This window comes from Leopardus geoffroyi, chromosome B1, assembly GCF_018350155.1.
Source record: "Leopardus geoffroyi isolate Oge1 chromosome B1, O.geoffroyi_Oge1_pat1.0, whole genome shotgun sequence".
Lineage (NCBI taxonomy): Eukaryota > Metazoa > Chordata > Mammalia > Carnivora > Felidae > Leopardus > Leopardus geoffroyi.
In genome coordinates, this window is record NC_059327.1 from 49,898,000 (window position 1) to 49,910,160 (window position 12,161).

General features: G+C 42.2%; 1 protein-coding gene across 3 annotated transcripts in view; it reads left to right on the forward strand.

The window, feature by feature from the left end:
- Positions 1 to 11,907, forward strand: part of EXTL3 (exostosin like glycosyltransferase 3) — a 130,729-nt gene extending 118,822 nt beyond the window's left edge. For all 3 annotated transcript variants that reach the window (XM_045461653.1, XM_045461645.1, XM_045461635.1), the window contains 2 exons: positions 1,170 to 1,298; positions 8,666 to 11,907. In XM_045461653.1, coding sequence (XP_045317609.1) covers positions 1,170 to 1,298; positions 8,666 to 8,875 — 339 coding nt within the window. In that variant the 3' untranslated portion in view covers positions 8,876 to 11,907. The remainder of the gene's footprint in view (positions 1 to 1,169; positions 1,299 to 8,665) is intronic.
- Positions 11,908 to 12,161: the final 254 nt, after the last annotated feature.

A 12,161-nucleotide genomic window follows, 5' to 3' on the forward strand; every position in this document is an offset into this window, starting at 1 on the left:
GATATGGTAGATATAAACAACCTCAAGATAACAGTAAAATGTAATAAATAATAGTAAGCTAATTAAGGGATGTGCTTTAGGTATTTATTGGTTTTAATATAACTTATTTAATTTTAAGTTTATGTGATTATATTTTTAATAATAGCTATTTTTCATAACATGCTCACAGAATTCTTAAACAGTCTCACAAAATTCTTGGTTAGCAATTGATATTCATTAGCAGGTGTGAGCCAGCTTTCGCACATCATTTTCTGGGCCTTTCAGGACAATTTTCAGAATGTAGACCTTGGGGCGCCTGGGTAGTTCATTCGGTTAAGCATCTGACTTCAGCTCGGGTCATGATCTTGTGGTTCGTGGGTTTGAGCCCCGTGTCAGGCTCTGTGCTGACAGCTCGGAGCCTGGAGCCTGCTTCAGATTCTGTGTCTCCCTCTCTCTCTGCCCTTCCCCTGCTCTCACTTTGTCACTCTCTCTCTCAAAAATAAAATAAAACATTAAAAAAAAAAAAAAGAAAGAAAGTAGGCTTTTACTCTGAGTGAAATGAAAAGCTGTTGAAGGGTTTTGGACTGGCATGTTTGGACTTGTGTTTGAACATGATCACCCTGCTGTGCATAGAACGGACTGTAGGGAAGAAAATATGACAGCAGGGAAACTGTTTAGGGGACAGTATGAATAATCCAGGCAAGAAATGATGGTGGCTTGGAGCAGGGAGTAGCCTATGGCAATGGTTGAGAAATAATCAGATTCTAGAATCCATATGTAGAGGAACTGAGGGATTGGATGTTTTATGGCTCAATAACCAGGCTTTCCCCCTCACTTATCCCTTATTGTCGTTGTCACAGAATGTTCAACTGAACCACTGTCTGACCTAATTTGAAAAACTCTTTATATTGTTGTAAAATGAACTTTTGATCCTCAAAGTGGGGTGATAATGGCGATTTGGGTGGGAAAATTATTTATTATTGCAGAAGATCTGCCTTGTAGGATGTTTAGCATCCTTGGCCGCAACCCCCTAAATAAATGCCAGTAGCGATTCCACTAATGATTGTCACACCCAGCCCTCCCCCCCCACTACACTTCCTAACAGCTCCTAGATCCATGTATGTTTTTGCTGAAATCCAAAGAACTGTGGCCTCTAACAGAGTATGTGATTCTTTTTTTACCCCTGACAGTATTATGCCTACCTGTATTCTTACGTGATGCCCCAGGCCATCCGAGATATGGTGGATGAATACATCAACTGTGAGGACATTGCCATGAACTTCCTTGTCTCCCACATCACTCGGAAACCCCCCATCAAGGTGAGGGTGCCAGGACTTCTGGAACTGGGGGTGCATGTGTACTTGAGTCACTTATTTTGCGGTAGTGCAATAGGTAATGAACCGTACCTCAGAGTCCTCATCTGCAGTTGTTGCAGAGTTAAGTGAGTTGTTCATACAGGGGCTCTCTGCCGCTAAGGCGTAAATGGACAGAACCTGGAGGGTTTGGAACTTGGATGGGGAAAATGTTACATCTTTAATTTTCACTAATCTCTAACTGGAGTTAGCATTTCCATCAGTTATCAAACATGCTACAGTTCCTAAGAGTATTTACAGTAACTGATTTGTCACCAATAGAACTGACAGATATTTTCATATCACATTACATTTGTTGCTGCATCTTGAAGTATTATTTATGTTCACCATTGCTTTGAAATTATGGTAGTTACTAACTTTTCCATAGATCCATGGCATAAAAAATGTAAGGTTTCTGTGTTAACATACGTAAAGCTCTAAGAATAGTTGGGGCGCCTGGGTGGCGCAGTCGGTTGAGCGTCCGACTTCAACCAGGTCACGATCTCGTGGTCCGTGAGTTCGAGCCCCGCGTCAGGCTCTGGGCTGATGGCTCAGAGCCTGGAGCCTGTTTCTGATTCTGTGTCTCCCTCTCTCTCTGCCCCTCCCCCATTCATGCTCTGTCTCTCTCTGTCCCAAAAATGAATAAACGTTGAAAAAAAAAATTAAAAAAAAAAAAAAAAAAAAAGAATAGTGCCTGGCACATAAGTAGTGGTATGAAAGGCATTTACTCAAAAACAAATCATCAGTACCTTCTGGATTGTAGAAATTTGAATTCTGTTTTTGTCTTTGAGTTAGTGAATAGATTTGACCAGAATATAATAACTTCATACTCTGTGCACAGAGAGACTGGTTACATAACCTTTTATGTCATCATCGCAGGTTCAGACAAGTGAAAGCTCTTCTGGTAGGGATGAGGGTCGGCCTGGTAAGGACCTTGCAGCAGTTAATATTTGAGAATCTGTTTGTCAGTTCAAACTAATAGTATTTATAACTGTTCTGTCAGTATTTATGTTATGGATTCACACCTGCTGTCCTTGAGGTTAAAAATTAAAAAGCTGATTAAGATCCTGTTGTCTTTATTGTTTAAGAGGCATATTATTTAATTTTATAAAATAATAAGTTTACCTTCACGTATTAATTAATAATAATTGGGCGGATATTTCATTCCTCTTATATTTTGAAGGTAAGTTATAGACGAAGTAACCACCAGCATATGCTAATGATACTCCAGTCATATCTGTAGTGGTAGCAGAGTGGTAAACAGAGGACCTTGGGTCCATGCAACAAAGCATAAAAGGAAAGAAAGAAAAGCAATCGGAGGCCTTATGCATTCATTTGCCTAATCAAACCTTTTCCCAAGTATGGCTCAGCATTATAACTTAACTCCGGATTACTCCATAGTTTTTTTTTCTATTCCTGGGCCTTCTGCTAAAGCCTCACAAGAGAAAAATAATTAGCAAAACAGTGCACCAAAATTTTTTTTTAAACTGTGAATAATAGTCATTACAATTACTTATATAAAAGTATAGTATGTTTCCCAGGTGCAGTGATAGATACTAAACTAATTAAATATTAAATGAAAATCTTTGTTTTCATTTTATGTGATGTTAAACAGATAAAAAGCACACTTCCTTATAAACGTTAAGCTAAAGAGACAGGGTTCTCAGAAATTAATGATTGGTGCAATTTTCTTTTCTTTCTTCATCCTTTCTTATGTGACCAGGGACTAAACTTCATCCAAGATGTATGCTTCTATTTATACTTCCCTAGTAGATCAGAAGACATTATCCATGAAAATTTAAAGTATCTGAGTGATTAGGTACCTAATAATATCATCAGTCACCTGAAGCACTCACAGACATGATGAATTTTTCATCCTTATTAAAGCGTGTTTGTCTACCATATTAGGCCAGTGTTTCATGAGCCAAACCATCTCTTCAGTGTAGAGAGTTAGACACAAATAATTTGCACTTGGTATACATGATCCTTACCAAGTAAAAACTTGAAAAATAAGTATTCTCTGTGAATTTTCTCAGTTCTGTGAGAATATAAGAAGAGTTCAAGATTAGGATGACTTTTTTAAGTCAAAAGCTCAATAAATTAAGAATGTCTTCAAATTCTTAAGTTAATTCCTTCAAATTCTGAGTCCAGTGATTTACTTAATAGTATAGAACCAGTTTGAGCTAAATATTTCAATTAATTTACCTAATTTTAATAGTATTAGGTATATGTGCTATTTTATGTTCTAAAATAGTAATTCTTTTTTTCCCTTTAACTACTTCAAATTTTCACTATCAAACTATATTCTCTCCCTTGTTATGATTAAGCAGGTATGACTGTTTTATACGATTAGCAGTGTTCTTTGAAAAATGTTAATATTGTAGGTGCTCCTGGGTGGCTCAGTCATTTGAGCATCCGACTCTTGATTTTGACTCAGGTCATGAACTCAGGGTCGTGGGATCCAGCTTCTCGTCAGGCTCTGTGCTGTGACGCCTGCTTGAGATTCTCATTCTCTCTCTCTCTCTCTCTCTCTCCCTCCCTCTCTCTCTCCCTCCCTCCCTCCCTCCCTCTCTCCCTCTCTCCCTCTCTCTCCCGCTTGTGCTCTCTCCCCCACCCCCACAAAAAGTATAATAAATAATAATAAAATGTTAATATTTTAACAATATTGACTAAATAAAGAATAAGGAATTCGTTTCATATTATTGCTTTGAAAAATGTACTGTTTTCATTCAAGGAGGAGAAGATCTAGAATGTAAATAAGCTTCATTCAGAATAAAGGGCTTAAGGGGCACCTGGGTGGTTCAGTTGGTTAAGCATCTGACTTCAGCTCAGGTCACGATCTCACAGTTCATGAGTTCAAGCCCCATGTGGGTCTCTGCACTGACAGCAGGAACCTACTTGGGACTCTCTGTCTCCCTCTCTCTCTGCTCCACTTCACACACACACACACACACACACACACACACACACTCTCTCTCTCTCTCTCTCTCAAAAATAAATAAATAAACATTAAAAAAAAATAAAGGATTTAAAAGCCCAGCAGGAATTAAAATGGAAGTAGAGAGTGATAAGGAAGTAGAGGTAGAAAGCATAAGTACGTATCTTAATTCTCTGGTAATAAGAGAGTCTCACCATCTGTTGAAGGGCTTTCCTTTCTGTTACTATGCCTGACACTAATACTTCTCTTAGACTGAATGTTCCCACATAAAATATAATCTATAGTATTGGTTAAGTGTTAAAAGTTCAAACTTCATTTTATAGTACAGCTGTTGCTTCATGTTTCTAAATTCCTTTGTTTTGTTACATAATACAGTGTTTTATAATATATAAATACATATCCCAAAATGTATAGAAATGTATTTTATAAATGCACTGGGGTTGCTGTCTCAAATTTATTTTTACTGGTGGGGCACATAGTTAGAAACCACTGCTTTAGTGAGAACAATATAAAATATCTTTTTGTGTCAAATGGGATCATTTGCAGGGTTAGGGGCTTCTCTGTGGTTAGATGGTGTCTGGGATGAGGAGGAAGATTTTCAGGTATAGGGAGAACAGAGTAGAATACTGGACATAGATGCTGTTTGATAATATCCTTCTCTTGACGAATCCTTTTTTTTTTTTAAATGTTTATTTATTTTTGAGAGACAGGGAGGGAGGGAGGGAGGGAGAATGAGTGGGGGAGGGGCAGAGAGAGAGGGAGACAGAATCCGAAGCAGGCTCCAGGCTCTGAGATACCAGCACAGAGGCTAACACGGGGCTTGAACTCATGAACCACGAGATCATGACCTGAACTGAAGTCAGACACTTAAACAACCCAGGCGCCCCTTTTGATGAATTCTTGACACCCATCTCCTGTTTCAGTGAGGGTGGTGGAAAAAGTGGTAACTCGCTACTTCCTGTACACAACAAGGATCCTGTGAGAACTGGGAAGTGGGGGGGGCCTGGTGGGCTCCTTCACAGGGACCACCTCTGTAGAAGTCCTGACCCCCTCAGACTTTTGGCTGTGTGGTGAGCAGCACCTCGGAGCACTGACCACTGCTCACCCGGTTCAACTCTGGAGACTTGTGCGCTGACAGCTATGATTGGCTATATGTGATGTTTACTTGTTAGCTAAAAATTATGGGATGAGTAATTTAAGCTTAATTTCTTCCCTCAATTTATATTAGTAATAATAATTTTTAAATTATTTGTTAAAATATCTGTTCATAAATAAAAATTACTCAAGCCTTTTGTCATATTTTTTTTTGGTTGTCTGTGGTGGTAGCCTTTTTATTTTTATTTTTTTTAAATATGTATTTTTTTGTAGTCTGCTTTTTAAAAAGTTCACAGTAAATTTTCTGGTTCTGGCAGTATTGTGGACTAGGTAACCTAAAAATAACATGTTTTTAGTGTTTATGTAACAGACTTTTCTTTCACTGTATAGTTGGGCTTATTATAAGACAGGAAGGGGGAACTAAAATGAGAGTGGCAAGCATGTAAGGTGTCACTGGAGCTCCCTTGGCTGGGATGCTGTTAATTTCATCCTTCCAGAGGCTTGTGTTTTATCACTCACGTGAAAAGGAGTGAAGAACCGTTGGGCCTGTCAAAGGCAGAGAATCAGATACATCTGTACATATATGAATAAAATGCTTATTATACACACACACACACACACACACACACACACACACACACACACACACATATATATATGGAACGCTTGCTATTTACTACTGGTTGACAATATGTGAATGAAATGTTTTTTTTTTTATTTTAAAAAAAAATTTTTTTTTTTTTCAACGTTTATTTATTTTTGGGACAGAGAGAGACAGAGCATGAACGGGGGAGGGGCAGAGAGAGAGGGAGACACAGAATTGGAAACAGGCTCCAGGCTCTGAGCCATCAGCCCAGAGCCTGACGCAGGGCTCGAACTCACAGACCGCGAGATCGTGACCTGGCTGAAGTCGGACGCTTAACCGACTGCGCCACCCAGGCGCCCCAGAATGAAATGTTTTTAAAAAGGGAAGAATATAACAAACATGCGTACCCAGCACTTTTGCCAAATATTGACATTTGCCCTATTTGTTTCAGATTATATATTTTTCTTCCTTTTTTAAAAAAGAAACAAATGGAGTAGATCCGTGTATCACCCTGTTCATTCCTCTTCTGCTGGGTCATGGCTACCTGTACCTTCGGTTATACTTGATTATGCCAAACTATCTTCAAAACAGATGTACCAATGGATATTCTCACCCACACTGTATAATAGTTGCAGTTCCTACACATCTTTATTAACATTTGGTACTGTTAAACTTTCATTTTTGCCTACTTGATAGGTATAAACTGTATCCCATTGTCTTAATTTACACTTGCCTGATTATTAGGTTGAGCATCTTTCTCCTTGTTCCTTAGTCATTCTCCCATACCACCCGCCCTGGAGGGAGGGCAGGGCGAAGAGAGGCCCGGCTCCCACAGACAGGGGTGGGTGGGAGCAGCTCCCAGCAGGCCTGAGAGTTCAGCCAGGGAATGGTAGTGAGTCAGGGTCTTTTTTTTCTGTTGCAGGATCAGCTTTGCCTTTTTTGAACTTTATATAAATGGAGTCATACAATATCTCCTCTCCATGTCTCTCAGTCTTGCTTTCGTATTTTTTAAAGCTTTTAGTTGATATTTTCTATTTATAATAATTTTATTATACTTTTCATCACTGACCTTCTCTTCACACCCATCCATTGATTGAATTCAGTATGCTTTTCATTCCTATTCTATTTGGTTCTTTTTCATAGTCTCTAGGACTGTTTTGATAATCCCTTTTTTCTTTATCAAACCTTAAGTAATCTTGCAAAATTTCCTTGCACGTATAAACATTTATTGTCCTAGTAACCATCTGATAATCCTGCATTTTTGCAGGGTTTTGGGTTTTGTGATTTTACAGGGTTTTGGAGTCTAATTCTGTTGTTTGTTTCTGCAGATTTTCCCTCATGTGGCTCATTCCCTTTTCTTGTGTGTGACTTTTGATTGTGAAATCATATTCTTTGGGATTTTACTTATGGCATTTGTAGGAAGGAGGCCTGCATTTATGCCAGAGAGGATTTGCTTCTTCCATGCACCTGGGGTCAATACCTTGAGACCTGTTGAAGCTAAATTAGCATCTTGGGGCTTTTCAGGACACACAGGTAACATAACTCAGGTGTGTGAGGGCTAGCATGTGGTTGGTTATACATTCTCACAGGTGATGTTTCCTCTTCCACTTAGAGCTAAGACTGGGAAGAAAACAGCTTTCTGTGGAGCTGCCTCCAACCCATGCAGCCTTCCATTGGGTCCTGTTGTGTAAAAAAGTCTCCAGTAAGGTTTTGTAGCTCTTGCCTCCCCAGCCCATTAAAATCCAAAGCTCCTGGCTATCTCATTGGATTCAGACTTTTTCATTATTTTGGCCTCTGAGGATTTCACTTCTTTCCTGACATTTCATCTCCTTTCTTTCATTATGAGCTTGGCCATACATTTAAAGAGATAGTGTATATAGTTCATACTGAATTTTCAGGTACTCTGTGCTGAGGGTGTTCTTATGTCATTTGGTCTGCCACATTGCTGATCTTGAAGCTGTTAAATTATTTATTATGCTTTCTAATTTCTTGAAATTTCATGGGCATCATCGTAACTACTGCTGTATAACCACTTTTCCATGCCTTTATAATTTTCCTAAACCTCTTTTTTTGTAAACATTTTTTTAATGTTTATTTTTGAGAGAGAGAGATAAAGTGGGAGCGGGCGAGGAGCAGAGAGAGAGGGAGACACAGAATCTGAAGCAGACTCCAGGCTCTGAGCTGTCAGCACAGAGCCTGTTGCCGGGCTCGAACTCATGTGTGCTGGGAGATCATGACCTGAGCTGAAGTCTGACTTAACTGACTGAGCCACCCAGGTGTCCCCCTAAGCCTCTTTTTAATGGATGTGTAGTATTTTATAATTATTTAAATAGTCCCCTTTTGATGGGTACTTTTCTATTATCTTGCTATTGCAAAACATTGATGAAATGAACCATCTCATACCTACGTCTTGCTGTGCAACCAAGATAAATACTACAGGTGGAGTTACTGAGACAATACTAAACATTATAAGGCTTTTGGTATCTACAGTTCAGGTTATTTGGAAAGAGCACCCTTTTCAATGATATAGATACATATGTGACAGAAAGAGAGCCTGGGCTGTGGCTCCTGACGTGCTCTGTGGGTGAATGTGGCCACCCAGGGTCACTGTCTTCCCTGGGAAATTGGAAGCATCGGATTGGTTAAGCTGCAGGATTTCTGTTGTACTAGCACCTGCGATGCTCACTCTGTTTGCTCTTTCTTCCCTATTCCCAGGTGACCTCTCGGTGGACTTTCCGATGCCCAGGATGCCCTCAGGCCCTGTCACACGATGATTCCCACTTTCATGAGCGGCACAAATGTATCAACTTTTTTGTCAAGGTGTATGGCTATATGCCCCTGCTGTACACTCAATTCAGGGTGGACTCTGTGCTCTTCAAAACCCGCCTGCCCCACGACAAGACCAAGTGCTTCAAGTTCATCTAGGGGCATTGCAAGTTTTAGGGAGAGGATGAGCAGAGAGGGGGAGATGGCTCCTAAGGTTCCTAGACATTGAAGGACCTCAGGGACATCCGCTGGGTGGGTGGCCCACGCCCTCTGCTGGGAGAGGTGGCAGGAAGAATGGAAAGGAAATAGCCTTCTTTCTCTTAAAGTCGGCCACACTGGGCCTGGAACCCTGGTCCAAGGACACCGGGGTTCCCTATACAGGGCACTGACTGATAGCTTACACTGAGGACCATGGGGACTCCGGAGAGTCACTCACGCAGTTCATAAGCCCAGGAAGCTGGTTTGTGATTTTTAAATTCAGTAACAGCTATTATTATTATTTAAAAGGAAAAAGTTTCAGATTTGCCATTCAAGGCTTATTTATATATATGTGTGTGTATATATACATATATATGTGTGTATATATGTATATAGATGCACACACACACTCACATACATATACATATACATATACATATATATATATATATATTTGGGGGGGGGGGAGTTTGAAATTTCTGCCTGTTTCACAAAGTGAGGGACCCATCAGGTCTTCTGATGTTCTGTATGTTGGTGGAGACGGATCCTGGCCTCATGGTATCTAGCTCATCCTTAAGGATCATCTCCACACTCCCCAGGGCATCATTGTGCAGAAACAAAAAGGCCAGGCTTGACGAGATAAGCCGTGTCGGTTTGTTCCTTCCCCCATCTGTTGCCACCCGGCGATCTGGAACTCGCATCTTCCTGTCGCTTGAGTCCGTGGGGAGGACCTGCACCTCTGGGAACAGCGGAGCTTCCCTGTGCTGGATTCAGTGGTTTCAAGGATTCATCGTTAGGCCGTGCTGTCCCAGAACTTGTCCCTGCGCCCCCATTCTCTCCCCTGTTGGAAAGAAGAATGAGGAAGGAGTGAGACCTGAAGACAGCTCTCCCAGATGGCTCTTTTTGTTCAGCCCTCCTTTTAAAACACATGTTGTGCTTTGGCTTCAGGCTTTCCTGAAAGTTATCTCTTGTGTAAGAGAACAGAGAACTGGCAGGCACTTCCAGGTGTGATCTGCAGTGGTTTGCGGGTTGGCCTCCTCTCTCTGGCATAGAATGAGTGAGCGTCTTTTGCGGATCCCCACCCGGCTGGCCGGGAAGTCTTACAGCAAGGCGCCTGCCTTGGGATAAATACCTTGGTGAAATTCACCTTCCCCTCCGCCTTTGTCTGGACCTGTACCCTATGTTACCTGTAGTTTTTAGGTCCCCAATGCCAGGTTGGTTCCAGGACCCCTTGAAGTTTGGTATGTGCCAGAACGATAGGAAGATCTAATTTGTTAAGTTAGGCTCCAGTCCAGCCTGAGATTTCACAGGCATTTGTACCCACATTACCACTTTCACTCCAGGTTTACATTTCTATTCCTTGGGCTGAAATGGAAATAAGCTATTTTTTTTTTATTTTTTTTTTTTTTGGTGGTAGTGGCAGTAGGGGAATGGAAGAGGGTATTAGAGGCATTTGGCAGGGATTTAGCCCATGGCTTGTACCATTTTTCTGGACCCCACTTTCTTTCAGTGAAGTTGAATATAGGTGGTTTCCCACAGCTGGACAAAAGCTCAGGTCTGTCCTGGTCATGCACATGCCTTAAGCCAGTTCCGTCTTCCCCAGACCTTGACACCCTGTGCTTCTATTTCTTGGGGGCACGTTCTCCTCTGACATGTCTGTATCAGTGGGTCTCTTCAAATATCATTTCGAAGCCAGACTCTGTCCCGTATAGATCCCATCCAGCTGGAGGGCTAGCTGGACCTAAGGGACCTCTCCTTCTTGGCAGACAAGACCAGGGCTGCGCCTGGGACTTGTGTCGTCCAGACGTTCCCACTGGCATCCCACTGGCTCTTCCACAGAGGCAGCTACCCAGGAAATTCAATTCAGCTTCTCAGCAACCCAGCAAAGGGGTCCAGACTCCCTGCATCCTAGCTTTCTAACTACCCTTTTCTTGACTCCTGACTTTATCCTTTTTAGTGGTAGCCTTCTTCCCTCCGGGGAGCCAAAGAGTGTGGTGTTTTGAGCTATATATGTGGCTGCTATTTTTATCTTGTTTATTTTAATGTGAGGAACTCATAAACTGACTTTTAGTGGGACCTGGGTAGAAAAGAGCAGTCTGTGTTAGGACCCCCATATATTGGAGCCAGGTTTTTTGGTCCCTGAATGCTCTTGGTGGATCCAGGAGTAGCTGAGTGGTCTGAGATTATGGATGACATCAAAGCATACTGCAGAAGGACTAGGATGTCAGAGCCCCTGACAAGGCGAGCACTGTTTTGACTTGAATGGAACACTAACCTGAAGGACTCCGAACAGCAGGCCCTGGTGGACACTGGCCATGTTCTTAAGGGACACTCCTCAGTAGCAAGAGGTGGGGCAGTCAGACCTTTTATGTTGCTTGGTTAGGTGCTACTGGAGAGTGAGTGGCTGCTGCTTTTTGTAAGGTGGGTTAGGGGGAGGCCCAGCTCCGTGCTTCAAATGCCTTTGATGCTGATAGGTCACCTTGGGAAACACAGATGTCATCTCTACCATGTAACTGTGACTCGTTTGGAAGACGAAAACCGCTCACATGGGTTTCCCCAGCTGTCTGTAGGTAACACCTTGTTGCCTAGTCTTTGCACCCAGGGCCCAGGACATCCTTGTCCCCAGGTAGCCAGTTCGCTTTTCACCATGAGGGACATTCACCTAAGTGAGAGCCTCCCCAAGGTGCTCATCAGGCCGTCCTGAGCCTTTGCACTCCTGGCAGTGGTTGTCTGTCTGGTGCGGACTGCTCCTCAGGCCGGGCCGGCTCGTGGTCACCGGGGTCCTGTGTTGGCAGGTGGAGTGGTCTGTGCAGGAGCTGCCTGTGTGTGTGCTCAGGGAGCTCCCGCTTTGAAATGATGATATGTTGAAGGGGGAAGCTCTTTGATGTCCATGCCGTGTCCATCCGCCCCACCCTTTTTCCAGTCATGAGCACAATGGTCTTATGTTGGATTTTTGTAAAAAAAGAAAAAAATAAATGGAGACTTTAACTCAAGCAGCCTGGAGGTCCTTTGTGATTTTCCTCTGCAGGAATGGAAGAGTGACCCAAGAGAAGGTGCTACCTGATTCCAGGGAGCCACAGCTGGGGCCCCTGCCAGCAGAAGGCCATGGGCTGTGTGGTTTGGTCTTGGTGCAGCCTTCGCACTTGAACCTGGGTGATGTTGTAAACACACATGGATGTGGGCAGCCTCGCCTGGGTCCATTTCTGGGATTAGCCATTTGATTACATTGAAAGGAATTTGGGTGTCC